General features: G+C 36.8%; 2 protein-coding genes across 2 annotated transcripts; both read left to right on the forward strand.

Moving 5' to 3' along the window:
- The first annotated feature begins 7,943 nt into the window (after window positions 1-7,943).
- Window positions 7,944-14,575, forward strand: LOC110942291 (cellulose synthase A catalytic subunit 5 [UDP-forming]). Its single transcript, XM_022184029.2, has 14 exons — window positions 7,944-8,420; window positions 8,776-8,971; window positions 9,064-9,257; window positions 9,418-9,526; window positions 9,625-9,802; window positions 9,872-10,138; window positions 11,388-11,733; window positions 11,846-11,983; window positions 12,100-12,225; window positions 12,314-12,526; window positions 12,613-12,889; window positions 12,981-13,177; window positions 13,251-13,601; window positions 13,694-14,575. Exons 1-14 carry the CDS (start codon window positions 8,340-8,342, stop codon window positions 14,273-14,275), a joined length of 3,255 nt encoding a protein of 1,084 aa, XP_022039721.1. The 5' UTR covers window positions 7,944-8,339; the 3' UTR covers window positions 14,276-14,575.
- A 3,676-nt stretch (window positions 14,576-18,251) lies between these two features.
- On the forward strand, window positions 18,252-18,965 carry LOC110944179. The gene has a single exon (XM_022185892.2). The coding sequence runs from the start codon at window positions 18,252-18,254 to the stop codon at window positions 18,963-18,965; it is 714 nt and encodes a 237-aa protein (XP_022041584.2).
- Window positions 18,966-19,867: the final 902 nt, after the last annotated feature.

The following is a 19,867-nucleotide window of genomic DNA, read 5'->3' on the forward strand; positions in this document are numbered from 1 at the left end:
AGCATGCCCCCGCTCCACAACAGCCTCAAGGACAGCCTTACCAGTCTCAAGGTCAGTCCTTTCAGCCACATTTCCATCATCAAGGCTCCGGGAGCAGTTCCCAGCCTCACGCCTCTCAAAGTAACTCTAAGCTAGAGGAGATGATGACACATCTGTCAGGAAACTTCAATTGTGCTAATCAGATAGTCGAGAACCACTACCAGCAGCATGAGGAGCGTTTCTTGGCCCAATAAGGGGAGATGCGGAGTCAGAAAGCTTCCATCTAGACCATTGAGAATCAGGTTGGACAGTTGGCTTAGATGTTGTCTGAGAGACCTCAGGGTGGTCTTCTAGGTAACACAGAGCCAAATCCGAAAGGGCGTGTCAACGCCCCACACGCGTAACAAGTGTGGGGAAAAGGATTCTAGCTATCGACTCGCTGGCAACTGTAGCGAGCGTGTTTTCACACGCTAAGGGTATATTTGTAAATATTTAATCCATCGCATTTATTTCCTTTGTCGTTAACTTTTTCTGTTTTTAGTAGGTTTGAACAAGTTTGATTCATGTCTTAGGAATTTTTGAAGTCAATTTAGAGTTAAAACAGGTAAAACCTTGCAAAAATGGTAAGATCTGGTGAAAAAACAGAGTTGAGAACATTCTGTTAGTTCTGTCTGCAGAATGTACAGATGACGCACGACCGTGCACCATGATCCGCACGACCGTGCACTTCATAATTGCATCTGACCAAGAACAATGTGCATAAGGTAGTCGCCTTGCGAACCACCGTGCACATCGGCGCACGACCGTGCACGACTTTTTAGCAACAATAATTTTGAAGGGTATAAAAACGATTTTTTTTTGTTTTGCAAAAACCCTTCAAAACTACCAACCCTAGCCGCACAGCCATTCCTAGCTCTCCCACTCCTAAAACCAACCATCTTTTGCAAGAACTTAACTCGAATCTTTGATCAAGGTATGATTCCTTACTTACTTTTCACTTTTAATCTAGTTGTAGATTTAGGGTTTTTACTCAAGAACTTTTGGGGTTTTCTTCATATACTCAAATCAAACCCTAGTTCTTGAATGTTTTGTGTTAATCGTATGTTCTTGTCACTGATTCGAAGTCCATTCACTGAAAAGATGTTCTGATTTGTGATAAAAATGTTGAAATTAGTGAATGGAAGTAATTTTTCAAAGTCTGCTGTCGTGCATGGTCATGCACTTGAACCACATGGCAGTGCCGACTCGATAACACAGCAAATTCAGTGACCAGACCAACGATTCTGAGATGCACGATTATGCACTTAGCCGCACGGTAGTGCAGGTCCAATTTCAGAAACTGACCTACAAGAGGGTGTAGTGGTAAGGGTGTTATATAACCCCTTCAATTATACATACACATGTATGTATATATATGTGTGTGTGAGTTGGGAAGAATGGTCACGCCGCTATTGTCATCGCGGCTCCACCTTTTTTCACCCTCATAGCGCCGCCCTTAAAGGTGTTCCGCGGCGCTATGGGGCGCTATGTTGGAATCTCCCGTAATATGCTGCCCCATTACACAAGACCTTAGTAAAACCTTGCGCCCAAAAATGTACAAATAGTGAATTTTTGGATTATTATTTTTTTATTATGGATTAACTTTTGAAATATTTTATTTATTATGTAATGATGTAATTTTGGATTATTTTTTGAGTTAAAATTATATTTAATGAATTTATATGGTTAATTAGTCAACCCAGTTCAACCGTTCGACACAACCAGGTTCAACTGGTTGAACCATTTTTAAGCTAAATCCGGTATGATTTAAAAAACGGTTTTTAAAACATTGAGAATTATAATTATAATTAATAGTGGTCTGATTTTAGTCTTATTTTATAAAGATTAGTTATTTGGTTGGATAAATCACATATAATACACCAAAGTAAGAGGGACAAATTGGTGGGTGACAACCCACTCTATGTAACATCACATATTGTCTGGTTGCATATAGAAACAGTGACATTTAATATCTATGGGGTGTTTAGTGTTGCGTTTTCAAAATAGATTATGTGTTTTCAAAATAGATTTTGCGTTTTTAAAACTGCGTTTTGAAAAAGCATGTAGGTACATGCTTCTCCAAAACTACGTTTTGGTGGCAGATAATCACTTTTTCATCCAAACACTTTTTAGATTATTTATGTTTTACAAACGCTATAATCAAATAATCACTTCAAAACGTAATCCAACCACTCTCTTAGTATATGTGTAAAATTAAAAGGAGTTATAAAATATAAAAACTAATAAAAGAGAGATTACGAAGTTAAAAGGAGTTATAAAATATAAAAACTAATAAAAGAGAGATTAGGAGGGTAGGGTGGAGATACAATAGGAAGTTTATTTGGCTAGGAAGGCTAGGAAGTGATCTTGACCATCCATTTAGTTAATCAAGGGCTAAGATTAAATCAGGGAAATTGAAGAGAAGAAAAGAGGCGCGTGAGTTTGTTTAGGGGCATTCTAGTCAATCCAAGCCAATAGTTTCTCTCTCCTCCAATTCCCCCCATTTTTTAAACGTTAATAACTCTTTCATATGACATTATTTTTTTATAAAAATTGCACAAAAAAACGAGCGTTTTTTAATCTTTAAAACGAGTATACTATTCCTATATTAAAAACAAATTTAAAACCCGTTGTGTAAAACGCAATAGAAAACCCCCAGTTACGTAAAACGCAATGAAAAAAAAACCTAAAAATGACATTTTCCTAAAACGCAATGCACAAAAAACACAAAAAATGACTTATTTGTAAAACGCAATGGCCATAAAACACAAAAAAATGTCTTATTTGTAAAACGCAATAGCCTAAAAACACAAAAGAAAGTGTGCTTTCTAAAATGCAATGGATTGAAAACACATAAAAATGTGTTTTACCTAAAACGCAATGCACAAAAAACACAAAGAAATGTCTTATTTCTAAAACGCAATGGCCAGAAAACACTTAAAATGACTGTTTTCTAAAACGCAATAGACTGAAAAAGCATCAAAATGTGTTTTACCTAAGACGCAATAACTAAAAACACTTCAAAAATGTGTTTTACCTAAAATGCAATAACTAAAAACACTTCAAAAATGTGTTTATCTAAAACGCAATAGCCAAAAAACACATAAAAATGTCTTATTTCTAAATCGCAATGGCCTAAAAACACAAAAGAAAGTGTATTTTCTAAAACGCAATGGACTCAAAACAAATAAAAATGTGTTTACCTAAAACGCAATAAACTAAAAACACTTCAAAAATGTGTTTTTTCTAAAACGCAATGGCCAGAAAACACATAAAATTCTCTTATTTCTAAAACGCAATGGACACAAGCTGACCTGTCTGTGAATCTGTCTGAACCAGAGGGTAGCAAATCAAAGAACCGTCTACGAATTACTGTCTTCGAAATGAGGCAATTTCTGGAAAATTAAATTTCTGATGCATTTTTATTAAAGCAATTTAATAAAAAAAAAATGAGGCAGCTCAACCCCAGCCAGGGGCTCTGCCCCTTGGACCCCGCCAGGGGCTGCCGCCCCTGAGACCCTGCTACCAGGGGCTGCCGCCCCCGGACCCCCGCCAAGATCGTAAAACGCAATGACTAAATCAAAAACCCAGACAATAAAAATGAAATTAAAGAATTTCTTACATGGATCGAAGTCGGTTTCTTCAACGATTGACGAAATTTGAATGATTGAAACACTTATCAGAGATCGAATCGAACAAATCGAGTGATTATCTTCAAAATCACCAGAAAAAACAAGATTTTGTATGAAATTAAACTGGGTTTTCTTCAAAAAAGCTGAAGAACACGTTGATCGAGTGTTTGAATCATTGATTGGTGACGAAAATCGCACTATAATGTAGTGACTATTGAAATAGAAAGTGAAGAAATGGTTGAAGATGGTGGGTTTTGATGTTACTGGGAAGAAGAAGGAAGAAGAAAAGGATATGATTGACTAAAATACCCTTCCTCTTTATTTTAAATTTTGCCACATGTCATAATCCTATTGCTTCCTACACTTCATAGCCAAAATAAACTTCTTATTTGATCTTTTCCCTAGGATGTTATATGTGAAATACCGAGGCGTCTTGATAATTACAAGAATTGAGTTTTGTATGATAAACGTTTATATTCACTTTAAAATAAAGAGTAAATAAATTTTGATTTACGATAATAACAATAGTATACACATAGATACTTGGGTTAGAAATAGATCCCCATGTAATTATATTAATTGGGCAGACTGGTGTAAATATCCATTGTACATGTAGTTTTTTTTCTTTCATTTGCCCTTTTGGGTTGGGAGTGCTATTGTTTGTTTGGTCTTTTGCGCGTTTGGGTCGAAGGTTGGTTTAATGAAATATCTTTCAAAAAAAAAAGTTATCAGTCGTGGCAAATGATGACGACCGACCAACCGAGAAGATTAACTTTTAGAAATAATATACGTATTTTTATTTTTTATAAACTTCAATGATATATGATTTGCAAGGTCAACTTTAAAAATAACTTACCCAACTAATAACATTGTTATAAATGATAAAAGTTTTTTTTATATATAAGTTGTAATGATAAATGACAAATAATATCAACTTTGAGGAATCATATTCACTAGTACCAAAATTTATAATAAGACATTTATGATGTCAAAGTATCGTGGGTGGTAAATACTAAAGCTATGCGGTATGGTGATGGTCCTTTCTTGTTAGATGATTCGTCACGTAGGATGGGTGTGAGGATGGGACAAAGGGTATGAAACTAAGGAAATGGGGGGGGGGGGTGAACCATATATATATATATAGAACGTATAATGTACTTCAAGGCTTAACCTACATTAACATACATGACAAAAAATATAACGTGCGTTATTATCATAGAACGTGCGTGATTATAGTCCCATGCGTGATTATGTGGTCCCATGCGTGATTATACCCTTGATCCAACGGTTACCATTGTCTCCTACGTGATGTATGATAAGGCTTTTTGTATGTTAACTTTACTCTATATATATATATATAGGGTAAGGTTCATTTGAGAACCACCTTTATTGTGAGAATCATGAGAACCAATGTGAACACACCAAAAAAACCTAAAAAATACTTAAAAAACCTAACACCCCCCTCCCCCCAAGCTAAATGCTAAAAACTAACACCCACCCCCCTCCCTAAAAAACCTAAAAAAAATCTAAAAAACACACAATTTTTTTAAATATTTTTACATTAAAATCGCTACTTTTAGTAGCCCAAGTTTTTTTTAAATATTTTTTTTTTGTAACGAAATATAGCGATTTTTTAATAAAAAATATTAAAAAAAATTTTTGTGTGTTTTTTAGCTATTTTAGCTATTTTTTGTTGTGTTCACATTGGTTCTCGCGATAAAGGGTGGTTCCTAACGGATCCTTCTCCTATATATATATATAAGTTGTATGTATAGGTGTGTGAGAGAGGGGGAGGACCGTCCTAAACGGCCTGGTGGAGACGTGTAGGACGCCTGAGCTGGGGGACGAGATAGGAGACGGTGCGGCGCTGATCTGGGACGTCCATAGGACGATGCCCATACCGTAAAGCCTAATAAGTAATCATTTTTTATTCTTACTTTTTATTTAATAAGATGTTGTATTCTATTTTTTTATTATAAACTTCATTTGCATAAACTACCATCAACCAACATAAATCAAAATAATCAATTCATTTAGAGAACACCAATAATGTATTTTTTTCAAAACAATACAAAATTTGTTACTATGGTAGGTGTGTATTATAACCACATTGTACAATCATTTATGATGCATTCCCACGTTATAATTGCATAAAATAAAAAAAATATAATACTAATAATAGGAAGTAAGATTGAGTAGAAATAAATGCTCTCCAAATAAAAACATACCAAAAAAATAATAATAAAGTCTATAAATGCTCTCCAAATAAAAAAACACATAAAAAAATTAAAAATTTTAAGTCTTAAAAGGGAACTAAAAAAATTGAGTTTTTTCCCAAACTAGTGTTGGTGGAAAAAGTCTTAAAAAGGAACAAAAAAAATTGAGTTTTTTCCCAAACTAGTGTTGGCGGAAAAAATATTTACCATTTTGATGTTCCTTGAGCACTATTTACCAAAATAGTGTTCTTCATTTATTTTTTAATTTTTTTCTAATTAATCAATTCATAATCTATTTTTATATATTTTTATCCGATCAATTTGGTTACTTTCTTCTATGGGTATTGGATTTTAATAATCCCAAGTTTCACTGATTGGCCGGTAATAATCCCAACTTCAAAAATTGCCTACAACAGTCCCAACTTGTAAGATTTTGGCCACCAATGATCCTTGTCTAACTGGGTTATAACCCAGTTAGTTTTTTGAAGTTTTGAGCGGCGGAGAAGGTCACTAGAGGTTGGAGATGACAAGTGGTGGTCTCCTTTGGTGGTTTCAGGGGTAAAGAAGGTCGTCGGAATAAGTTGCAGGTCACCGGAGTTGCGTAGATGGTGGAAATTTTAAACTTTTGAGAAGCGGAGATGATTACAGGAGGTCAGAGATGATTGGTGGTGGTCTCGTTTGGTGGTTTCAGGGGTAAAACGGGTCGCCGGAATAAGTTGCAGGTCACCAGCCCAACAAGGTTATAACCCAGTTAGACAAGGATCATTGGTGGCAAAAATCTTACAAGTTGGGACTGTGTAGGCAATTTTTGAAGTTAGGATTATTACCGGCCAATTAGTGACTCTTGGGATTATTAAAATCCAATACCCCTTTCTTCTATCATCCCACTCCCACTTTATTTTTTTTAACTAACTAATTATAATTATTTTACTTTTGTTTTTTTACTAACTCGTAAGGAAGCATCCATCCTATGATAAGTTTGCATCCTTCTTAATCTAATTATCATTTTATAACCTTTTTAACCAGAAAGACAAACTAAATAATTAGCATATTTATTTCAACGGACAACAAAAACAATTTATTAGCAGGGGCATAAATTACAAGATGTTGAGCCCAGAAAATACATCCACCAATTACATATCACACTAGAAAAGGGATCAAACTAACAATCAGGACAACATATTCAATAGATGCATTTGTATATAATCTAGGAATAATGTATGTTCATAAAACTGAAATCGAAGTGAATGATCGGTACCAAGTCAAGTTTTAATGTTTGATTAGTTTTTTATGTTTCGTAGTTTGTGAGATGAGTTGATTAAAAAAATAAACGTAAAATAATTATAAAGAGTTAAAAAAAAACTACACAATGAGTTGATTGAAGAAAATAATAAGATTAAATGTTGGATTGATTAGATAAAAAATATATAAAAATAGTTGATGAATTGACTAAATAGAAAAAAAATAAACGAATAACACTATTTTGGTAAATAATTCTTAAATAATACCAAAATGGTAAATAATTTTTTCACAACATTAGAGAAAAAACTTAAAAAAATTTCCGTGCAAACTAAGATTTTTTTTTAACTTTTTTAAAAACTACACATATGGATTGCACGTGACCCAATAGTGTCTTAAGCTCTAACTCTTATATAACCTATACATACACCATTTATGTATGTAATAATCCTTGTGTGTAAAGTGTAAAACTATCCTGTTTTGACCATTGACAGTTTGACACTATCTACCCACAGCCCACCGCCGCTTCTCCGCCGCCGCCGTCGCACCACCGCCGGAGAACCACCGTGATTCAAGATTGATGTAAATCTTGCAATTTTAACCTGAAATTTTTAACCTTTTTCAACCCCACCGACAGTCAATCAAAAAGGGTTCATCTTAATAAAAAAATCCAGCCAACGATTTCCCCAAATTCATGTGAAATTACGGTTCTACCCCTCTGCGGACCCTCCAAGAACCACCGTACATGGTGGGTCCCACCTGGTTACCATCACCACCTCCTCCACATGGGCCCACTTCCTCCATATTACAACTCATACTTGTTTAACTTTCTCTCACTAAAATATCATCAACACGATCTGGGTCTGGGTCTGCATCCCTTCTTTATTACGCGTTGAGTTTTCAACACTTTCTCTCTCTAGAAATTCAACACAAATCTTTAATAACCCCCCTTTTAAAGATTCAATTTTTAACAATTTTTATCAATTTTAAACACACCCCCAACTGGGTTCTCATCTCTCAATCAAGAAAGGAATCAATCAAACCTACCAATTGATTATTTTAATAAAATCTTTGGTGGGTTTTTATATAATTGGGTTTTTTCGTTTCAAGAAAGTGAGAGAACAGAAGAACTCCCTACACAAGTTTAGAGAGAGAAAGTTTTATAATTTCTTGATGGGTTTTTCCCAAAGATTTGCCCTGTGAAGTGTGTGTGTGTAAATTGGTGCAAGATTCAATGGATACCAAAGGGCGGCTTGTAGCAGGTTCACATAACAGGAATGAGTTTGTTTTAATCAATGCTGATGAAGTTGGAAGAGTAAGTTTGTATTTTTTTTTTCTGGGTCTTTTTTTTTTCTTTTATTCTGAAATGGGTTTCAAATCTTGATCCATTTTATTGGTTAATTTGCAAAATCTTGAACTTTGAAGTGTAATTTGTGCATTTTGTATGTATTTATTTGTGTCGGTGGGTTGATTAGTGTTTAAGAAATTACCCTTTTGGATAAGATACATTGTATATATGTTAGATTTGGGTTTTATATAACACAATTCATCTAAAGGTTGTTACTTTGCTTAAATTTCCATCAATTTGGGATCCATTAGTTGACTTTTGGGATCAATTAGTTGACTTTTGGATGTCTTGATCTGAGATTGATATTGATTTTATTGGACAGGTGACATCTGTAAAAGAATTAAGTGGGCAGATATGCCAGATTTGTGGTGATGAAATCGAAATAACGGTTGATGGTGAGCCATTTGTTGCTTGCAATGAATGTGCTTTTCCAATTTGTAGACCTTGCTATGAATACGAAAGAAGAGAGGGTAATCAAGCTTGCCCTCAATGCAAAACTCGATTTAAACGGATCAAAGGTAGCGATTGTTAACTTTTTTTTGTAGGAAAATAACCAAATTTTAGTCGAATTTCAAGATTTTGTGTGATTAATAAGTTGGATGATGGTTAGGGAGTCCGAGAGTTGACGGTGACGAAGATGAGGAGGGATTTGATGATCTGGACAATGAGTTCGATCTTGCTGAGTCGGTTCTTTCTGCACACCTTAATAATGGGCGGGGTCCATATGCTTCCGGTTATGCCGGTTCTGAGGTGGATGGCGCCACTCTAAAGCCCGAGATCCCTCTTCTTACTTACGGTCAAGAGGTAGTTATATAATGGCACTCTTTTCTTTGTAATTCGAATCATGTATATTGTATAGATCGGTAACAAAGTCGTAAATCTATGAAGGCGATGCAAACGTTCTATAGTTTAGGATTTTCGTCTTTTTATCATTGGTTAACATGATCATGTTTGTTTACTATAGGATGATGGGATTTCGGCTGACAAGCATGCTTTAATCATCCCTCCATTTATGAATCGGGCAAAGCGTGTTCATCCTATGCCGTTTTCTGACACTGCTTCATCGGTTTCTTGTAAGTATTAGGTTTATGATCATATTGTAAAGTTTCATTTTTTTTTAGTTTTTTTTGATTAATTTTTGTATGTTTATTGTTGGATTTTTATGTTTTAGTGCCACCCCGACCCATGGATCCTAAGAAAGATTTGGCGGTTTATGGGTATGGAACCGTTGCGTGGAAAGATAGAATGGAGGAATGGAGAAAGAGGCAAAACGATAAACTACAAATGGTTAAGCATCAAGGTGATGGTGGTCATAACGATGGAGATGTCGATGATCCCGATATGCCAAAGTAAGTGCATTTCTTCAATATGATTTTGTATTATTTTTTCATAACTAATTATCTGTTATTTATGCATAGGATGGATGAGGGGCGGCAACCACTTTCAAGAAAGTTACCGATTTCTTCAAGCAAGATAAGTCCATACCGAATGGTGATATTGATTCGTATGGTGATTCTCGGTCTCTTTTTCCACTATAGAATCCTACACCCTGTTAACGATGCATACGCCTTGTGGCTCATATCTGTCATCTGTGAGATTTGGTTCGCGGTATCATGGATTTTTGACCAGTTCCCAAAATGGTTCCCAATTGAACGTGAAACATACTTAGATCGATTGTCACTAAGGTATGTGGGTCCTCTCTAAACTTAAATTTTTTACGGTTGATTTCTGGTTACATTTAGGGGCTTTTTGTTTACCTCTTAATGGGGCTCTTAATGGTTCAGACCTCTTACTGGTTCAGCACTTAATGTTCAGACTGTTTGTTTCACGAGCAGATGTCTGAATGGTTCAGACAGTTGTCTCTGAATGGTTAAGTATTATACTGAGTCTGAATGGTTAAGACCTCTAATCTGAATTGGTCAGACATTTGCCTCTGAACGGTTTAGCTTTATACTAGCTCTTGATGGTTCAGACCTCAGACCTCTTACTGATTCAGCACTTAACCATTCAGATGTTGCCAAACAGCCCCTTAGCCTTCTAACTGGTCAAAAAAATAAAGTTTGAAATATTACTTAGAGTAAGGTACACGGATGGTCCTTGTGGTTTACCAAAATTTTGGGTTTGGTCCCTAGCTTTCCAAAAGTACACGGATGGTGTGTACGGTTTGCACTTTGTAACACATTTAGTCCTCAGCCAACAAATCTAAAGGTTTTAGTAGGTCCAAGTTAGGGACTAAATGCGTTACAAAGTGCAAACCCCATGGACCATCAATGTACTTTTGGAAAAAAATCTGGGGACTAAATGTGTTACAAAGTGCAAACCACAGGGATCATTCGTGTACTTTTGGAATGCTAGGGACCAAACCCAAAATTTTGGTAAACCATAGGGACCATCTGTGTACTTTATTCTATTACTTAATAAAGGAAATGGATTGAACAGACCAAAACAAACCCAAATGGTATTAAAAAAAATTAGAGCTTCACTGTAATAACATAGTTTTTTTTAATCAAACTTAAAACCTCAAATTTTATTTTAGAGTAAATTACGATTTTGGCCCCTGTGGTTATATCACTTTTACCCTTTTAGCCCTAAAAAGAATTTTTTAACATCTGAGCCCCCAACGTCTTTTTTTCTAACCCTTTTGGCCCCTAACGTCTTTTTTTCTAACCCTTTTGGCCCCTAACGTCTTTTTTTCTAACCCTTTTGGCCCCTAACATTTAATGGATGGGGTTAGTGTTAGGGGCCAAAAGGGTTAGAAAAAAAGACGTTGGGGGCTCAGATGTTAAAAAATTCTTTTTTGGGCTAAAAGGGGAAAAGTGATATAACCACAGGGGCTAAAATCGTAATTGTGGTCTGGTCTGACCTGATCGACCCGTTTGCTACTTTTTTATTCATCAGTTTATGTAGATTAAATTTATTAAAACTTTGTAATAGGTATGAGAAAGAGGGGAAGCCATCTGAATTGGCGCCCGTAGACGTTTTCGTGAGTACGGTGGACCCGATGAAAGAACCGCCACTAATTACCGCCAACACAGTGTTATCCATCCTGGCAGTGGATTATCCGGTAGACAAGGTGGCGTGTTACGTCTCTGATGATGGTGCTGCCATGCTTACATTTGAAGCTCTCTCGGAAACATCTGAATTCGCACGAAAGTGGGTCCCGTTTTGCAAGAAATTTAACATAGAACCACGTGCTCCCGAATGGTATTTCGCTGAAAAAGTCGATTATCTTAAGGATAAAGTACATCCCTCGTTTGTCCGGGAACGTCGTGCTATGAAAGTAAGAATATTATTGACTTACATATTGACTTTATATTCATTTATTTTTTTATTATTTTTTTTTAAAGCTTTGGTGATGGATATGTACTAATTTTAAACTTATTGAAACACAGAGGGAGTACGAAGATTTTAAGGTGAGAATAAACGGGCTCGTGACAATGGCGCTGAAGGTTCCGGAAGACGGATGGACAATGCAAGATGGTACTCCATGGCCCGGAAATGACGTCAGGGATCATCCCGGAATGATCCAGGTAAGTATAATGGCTCCACTTTTTGGAATAATGATTTGAATATTAATTAGTGATAATATTTTATTTATCATCATTATCGTTAATTTTTTTTTTTTTTTTTTTTTTTATGAAAATAGGTTTTTCTTGGGAACAACGGTGTCCATGACATAGAAGGGAATGAGTTGCCACGTCTTGTTTATGTTTCTCGTGAAAAGAGGCCCGGATTTGATCACCACAAGAAAGCCGGTGCCATGAATGCTTTGGTATAAACTTTTCTTGATTCTTGTTAGTTTACATGTTTAAATACATTTTCCATTGCATCTTCTAACTTTTGTGTTTTTTTTTATGAAGATTCGAGTGTCGGCCGTTATTTCAAATGCACCTTATATGCTCAATGTTGATTGTGATCACTACATAAACAATAGTAAAGCGCTAAGAGAATCTATGTGTTTCTTGATGGACCCCACATCCGGAAAGAAGATTTGTTACGTTCAATTTCCTCAAAGGTTCGATGGGATCGATCGTCACGACAGATACTCAAATCGCAATATTGTGTTCTTCGATGTATGTACCAAGTTACCGACCACTTTGACTTTTTTCTAGTCAATGTTAATAAGATGTAATCGTCCTAATTTCCGTTTTGTGTTTAGATTAACATGAAAGGGCTTGATGGGATCCAAGGTCCGATATATGTCGGAACGGGTTGCGTGTTTCGGAGGCAAGCTTTGTATGGTTACGATGCCCCGGCTAAGAAAAAAGCACCCGGGAAAACGTGCAATTGCTTGCCGAAATGGTTATTATGTTGTTGCTCGAAAAGAAAGAAGAAAGCGAAAGGGAAGTCGAAGGAAAAGTCAACGAAGGGCAAGAAGAGCAAAGACCCGCCTACCCAAATACACGCGTTAGAGAATATCGAAGAAGGAATCGAAGGTAAGTGTAACGCTTTAAAGGGTGCCCGAATTTGAAATTTTAAAATTTTTTAAGTGTAAAATAAATAAAAAAAATATTGTCTTTTTTGTAGGAATAGATAGTGAAAAGTCATCGCTTATGCCTCAAATAAAGTTCGAGAAAAAATTCGGTCAATCTCCCGTGTTTATCGCTTCGACGCTTTTGGAAGATGGAGGCGTTCCTCCGGGTGCCTCGTCAGCATCACTATTGAAAGAAGCCATTCATGTGATAAGTTGCGGTTACGAAGATAAAACCGAATGGGGAAAAGAGGTGTGAAAAACAAGAATTAATTAAAAAGATTAAAATTTACGGTATATGTAACTAATTATTATTTTAAAAATAGGTTGGATGGATTTACGGTTCGGTCACAGAGGATATCTTAACGGGCTTCAAGATGCATTGCCACGGCTGGCGATCGGTGTATTGCATTCCAAAGAGGCCCGCATTCAAGGGTTCGGCTCCTATTAATCTTTCGGACCGTCTTCACCAAGTTCTTCGGTGGGCACTTGGGTCGGTTGAAATCTTGTTTAGCCGACATTGTCCAATTTGGTACGGTTATGGGTGTGGTTTGAAACCGTTGGAAAGGTTTTCGTACATAAACTCGGTTGTTTATCCGTTGACATCCGTTCCATTGCTTGCTTATTGTACACTTCCGGCCGTATGTCTTCTCACCGGGAAGTTTATTGTTCCCGAGGTACGAAAAACTTGAAAAACTTTCACGTTTAATAAAATCGAGGGCGAATTGCAATAAAAAATAAATACTGACGTCTTTTATGTCGTTTACAGATAAGCAATTACGCCAGCATTCTCTTCATGCTCATGTTTTTATCGATCGCGGTTACAAGTATTTTAGAAATTCAATGGGGCGGTGTCGGGATAGACGATCTATGGAGAAACGAGCAGTTTTGGGTGATCGGTGGCGTTTCGTCTCATCTTTTCGCACTGTTTCAAGGTCTTCTAAAAGTCATAGCCGGAGTCAACACAAATTTTACCGTTACCTCAAAAGCGGGTGACGACGGTGAATTTTCGGAGCTATATATGTTCAAATGGACCACCCTGTTAATTCCGCCGTTGACCCTTTTAATCATCAACATAATCGGTGTGATAGTGGGCATATCCGATGCGATTAGCAACGGGTACGAGTCGTGGGGCCCGCTTTTCGGTAGGTTGTTCTTTGCCATATGGGTGATTTTACATCTTTACCCTTTCCTTAAAGGTATGATGGGGAAACAAAGCGGCGTTCCCACGATTCTTATCGTGTGGTCTATCTTGCTGGCTTCGATTTTCTCGCTTTTATGGGTTCGGGTCAACCCGTTCTTGGATAGAGGGGGGATCGTGTTAGAAGTTTGCGGGTTGGATTGTGACTGAAGATACGAAAACCGAAGAATAGACACAAAACAGAGGATGAAAGTGAGATATGATCAGTGAATGTGTGTAGATAAAAAGGGTTGGGACCTGAGGATTGATTTTGGAAAGTCTTTTTTTTTTTTTTTGTTTTAATATTTGATTATTGATTCTTTTCAGTTTGGGTAATTTTTGTGGGTTGTGGGGGGATAGACTTCAAGAATGATGAATCTGTCTGTAATCCCAGGAAGAACATAAAAGTTTAGTTATTTTGATATAATTTAATGTTTTCTTTCTGAATAAGAGACTTGTATGTTGTATGTTCTTGAGTCTTGATTTGGTTTCCTTTGATTTTTAGCTTTTCATGTTTTAGGGCTTTTGATTAGAATGAGGATATATGTTGACTGATGTAAAATTTACCTCGAAACAATGCTCCGAACGACAAAAACGGTGCTTCGATTTAGGTGTTTAAGCTTACAATTAACAAAAATCAAGGCGTTTGGAGCATTGTTTCGAAGTAAATTTTACATCAGTCGATCCGTATCATCGTTCTGATCAAAAGTCCTAAAACATCGGCTTGTAATTTGGAAAAAAAAACTTAATTTAAGTTATTTTTCATTATACAAAAAAAAATGAAAAAAGGGTGGACCATTGTCGGGAGTAAAAACTAGGGATGGCAATCAGACCCGAACCCGATGGGTAAACCCGAAACCTGACACATTTGGGACGGGTTTGGGGTCGGTTAATCGGGTTTGGGAATAGTTTTTATTTTTTTCGCGGGTTTGGGACGGGTTTGGGATTTAGTGATATACCCGTTTACCCGACCCAATTACCCGATAAAGTGTACCCGTTTACCCGATTGTATACCTGATATAATTTCTTTTATATTATTAATATATGTCTATATATGATACATCCATTTTTTACACATATAGGTATTCTATTCCGTATACATTGTAGTTATTTGATATATATTTTTATAATAACAATACAAAATGTAACCGGTTAGTAGTTACCCGATAGATACCCAATGAGTAAGATGGATATACCCAACGAGTAATCTTTTTTAAATTAACGGGTTTACCCGAAACCCGGGTATGCCCGATACCCGATGGGTATTTACCCACTAGAAACCCGACGGGTTTTGGGACGGGTTTGGGACAAACTTATCTAATCGGGTTTGGGTTTGGGATTACCTAAACCCGTCCCAAACCCGACCCATTGCCATCCCTAGTAAAAACTCAGTTGAGGTTATTATTGGCAAAAACAGTGAGTTTCGAGTTTCGAATATTTAAATCCACTTTGCCAATTAATAGTTTTATGAATATGAATATGAATATGAATTTTGATGATTGATATGGGTAATTATGTGTTTAAACGAATTGAAATCATCACATGTGTAATTATGTGGTCAAAAGGAATAAAACGATCACACGAGTTGAAAGGATAGTCGTTATGTGGTCAAAGAAGTCATAATAGTGTTGTGACTGTAGTGATAATGCCAATGGTTAATCAAAATGTGTAATTAGTCATGCATTATGTGTTTGTTTTTATATGATGGTTTAAGAAAAAGATGTAATAATCATTGTCATATGTATAACTTGGATGGAATTAGTTCGTGCATTATGTGTTTGTTTTTATATGATGCTTTGCAAGATCGTATGCACAAGCATTCCACCATACGTTGGTGCTGGTGAAAATGGGCTGGCGTATTGTACGATGGTGTGATATTTACCTATTTGTTGTGGTGGTGAAACGAGCTTGTTGTAAGCACGAAGAAGACCTTAAAACCTTCAGCATAGCGTCTGCTGTAAAGCGATGATCATGGTGAAATTGAAATGGTGTGGAGTTTGTTCCAGTGGTTGTTTAAAATGAGTGTCAAGTGTGAAGAGATGACCTATCTCTTCGGGCTGTGGAGAAGAAGGTGCTAGGGTGTTTGAGATGTGTTTTAAAAGAGCAGAGGTATAGAAGAGGCTTGAAGATGTGAGGTCATGTCTGTGCGAGGAAGATGTTTAGAAAAGTTTTTTTTTAATTAAATCACTTCCAAAAAACTAGGGGTGTAAACGAGCCGGGCCGAGCCCGAGCTCGACCAGGCTCAAGCTAGGCTCGTTAGGTTTTTATGAAGCTCGAGCTCGAGCTCGGCTCGCGAGTAAAACTCAAAGCTCGAACTCGGCTCGACTCGGCACGAACTATTTTGAGAACAACCTTAAACGAGCTAAAAGCTCGGCTCGAGCTCACTTCAACATCGCTTAAACGAGCCAAAGCTCGGCTCTGGCTCGGCTCATCAACGTTATCATCATTATTAATATATTATATATAATAAAAAAAATTAAAATTTTGTATGGGCTCGTTTAGGCTCGCGAGCCTAAACAAGCTTTGTATTTCAGACTCGAGCTCGGGCTCGTTAAGGCTCGGCTCGTTCGAGCTTTTAACCGAGCTGATCACGGGTAGCTCTCGAGCCTCTGGGCTTGTTTACACCCCTACAAAAAACAAACAAGCTGCAGACTCAAACGTCTGCGCGTGGTCTGCGTGGGGCAGACGTAAGAGGTTATGAAGTGGTTTTTCACAAAAAAACAAACACCCCCTTAGTGTTGGAACCGTATTATTTAAGAGCATTCACAATAGCATCTCTATCTTCATCTCTATAATTACACCAAAAATTACTATTTTTTCTCTTATTTAAACAATATTTTTTGTATTTTTCATTATTTTTCCTCTCTCTTCTACTGACAACCATTTCCAAAAATATTAAAAAATTATAGAGGATGAAGAGAGTTTTCTCCAAATTTACGATGAAAACATTTCTCTATCCTCGACTCATAACAATCCTATATAATATAGAGAACCCATTCACATAAATAAATATGAAGGATCGAATGTGAACGCCCTAACGTATACTTCCTAGAAAATTACTAGAAACTAGAGGTTGGTTGTGATCGGGTCTCGTGACGGGGTACCAAATACATTATTTGCAAATTTGCATCATGTTTTGGTCAAACTCAAACTAATATGTTGGCCATATAATTGCTTATTATGAGACCATTGGGTGTGGGGAACGGCAGAGGGCCATCCCACCCCTTTAGCCTCGTCAAACACCGCCCTCTTGGGGCCCGGCACGGCTTATCCGTCCGAATTTGGACGTTAGAGACGGGCCAGCTTTTTGAATGGGGTGGGCCCTGAAACGGTAACTTGCAACATTTAAAAAAAAAAAAATTACCCCACCACTATAAATTCAACCCCTTTTCACCCCACTTTTTTACCAAACTACTCCCACTTTTCTTCCATTTTTATAAAAAAAAACCTCTCCCAACCTTTAAAAAAATTATGGATCCCTACAACCCAAATAATCCCAACTTAAGTTCACACCCGTTTTCGTCATCCGGCTACACACCCGTAATGGACAACGCTTTTGCGGGTTACCAACAAATGCCAAACGCTTTCAACCAATACCCGTTCAACCCAATGCAAATGCAACAACCCAACATGCCGTTCAACCCAATGCAAATGCAACAACCCAACATGTCGTTCAACCCATATCAAATGCAACAACCCAACATGCCACAAGCACCTCAAACACAAATCGAGGAGCAAGATGATGAGATAGAGGTTGTGCCAGAAACACAACCTGAACCTTCAATAAAGAAAAATAAAAAGGGAAAGGGTAAAAAGGAAGACGCACCGGGCAAACAAATGCAACAATGGACAAAAATTGAGGAAGAGGCGTTGGCGAAAGCATATATTAACTCTTCAACGTCTCCTATAGTCGGTAAAATATTATTATTCTTATATTATTATTGTTATTAAATATTATTTGTACATTATATTTTTATTGTTATTATTAAATATTATTTGTATATTTTTATTGTTGTTTGTTAAATATTTATTTGTACACTATATTTTTCTTACAAAATATTATTATTATTATTATTACTAACTTGTAGGTAACAATCAACTAAGCGATTCGTTTTGGCAAAAAGCCCTTGATATATTCCACGGGCTTATGGAACAAGGCGAGTACAGAACCATTGATTCTATCAGCTCGAAGTGGCGCAAGATGAATACGTTGATCAACCGCTTTTGTGGGTTTTATAACACAACGCGCGCCAACAAACCGAGTGGGTGGAACCACAAAAATGTTTTCAATGAAGCGGTGCGTTTATACGAAAATGAGAGCAAAGCTCCTTTCCCACATGTCCGTGCTTGGCTAGTTGTAAAGGATCACCCAAAATGGAAGGGATGTCAACATGAGGTTGCACAAGCGAAACGAGCAACGAAACGGTCTAAAACTTCCGAGTCAGGAAGTTATAGCGTTGGAGGCTCAACCGGTCGTTGCCAAATAAATATCAACGACGAGCCCGACTATGAGGAGGAGCCGATTGAAGATGGAGAACGTCCCCCAGGAAGGGACAAAAGTAAAAAAATAGCGGCTGAAAAAAGGAAACAAGCCGCATCAGGAAGTGGTGGTGGTTCGAGGTTGGAAGGTGTTATGGCGGAGTTAAAATCATTCAAGGAAATCTTTAACGACATGCAAACCGAGAAGGTAAATATTAAAAAAAAACTAGCCGAGGAGAAGCTAAAAAAGCAATATGAAGCGCAGGAGTTGGAGGAATGGAAAATAATGACCACCGACCTTAGCTCCTATCCACCGGAAGACCGTCCCATTTTACAAATGATGAAGGACAAAATTAGGAAAAAATGGAGTGGGGGAGTGTAGTTGTTTTTTTAAATGTAACTTTAGGTTTTTTTTAAGTATGTTTTTTTTTTAATTTAAATGTAACTTTAGGTTTTTTTTTAGGTGTGTTTTTTTTATTTAATGTAACTTTAGGTTGTTTTTTTTAGGTTTTATTTAAATGTAACTTTTTTATTTTTATTTACTTTGTTTTCATTAATTAATTAAATTAAATAAATAATAATAATAAAAACATGAAGGAGGAGCATCCCCACATCCTTAGATAGTTTTCAAGGGAAGGGTCCTTCTCCTTTGCCTACGTGACGCTTATGTGGAGGATAGTCCTTTGGAGACTATCCTCCCCCATACCCAATGGTCTGAGATTGAAAACAATGTTTTGTAAGACCATTCATAGTGGTTTGTTCACTCTTTCAAGGACATTTTCCATCTTATGATGCCCACTTCAACTTGACCAATTTCTTCACAAAATGGTATAGCAGCTCAACCAACCTTTCCATGATTACCTAATAACTAATTTTGTGGTGATTTTATTAGTTATTTATAATTATAAGAGTTAATTGCTCGGATGGTCCCTGTGGTTTCAGGTTTTTTCACGTTTAGTCCCCACCTTTTGAAAATAGCAGGTATGCTCCCTATGGTTTGTCATTTTGTTACTCGGATAGTCCCTGAGTAGATGTCAGTTAGTTTGAAAATAGCAAGTATGCTCCCTATGGTTTGTCATTTTGTTACTCGGATAGTCCCCAGAGTAAATGTTGGGGGACTATCCGAGTAACAAAATGACAAACCGTAGGGAGCATACATGATATTTTCAAAAGGTGGGGACTAAACGTGAAAAAACATGAAACCATAGGGACCATCCGAGCAATTAACTCTAATTATAATGGTATTCATGTCATGTTTTGAAATCCTAACTCTTTCACCCGAGA

The sequence above is a fragment of the Helianthus annuus genome, chromosome 5 (assembly GCF_002127325.2).
Source record: "Helianthus annuus cultivar XRQ/B chromosome 5, HanXRQr2.0-SUNRISE, whole genome shotgun sequence".
Classification (NCBI taxonomy): Eukaryota; Viridiplantae; Streptophyta; class Magnoliopsida; order Asterales; family Asteraceae; genus Helianthus; species Helianthus annuus.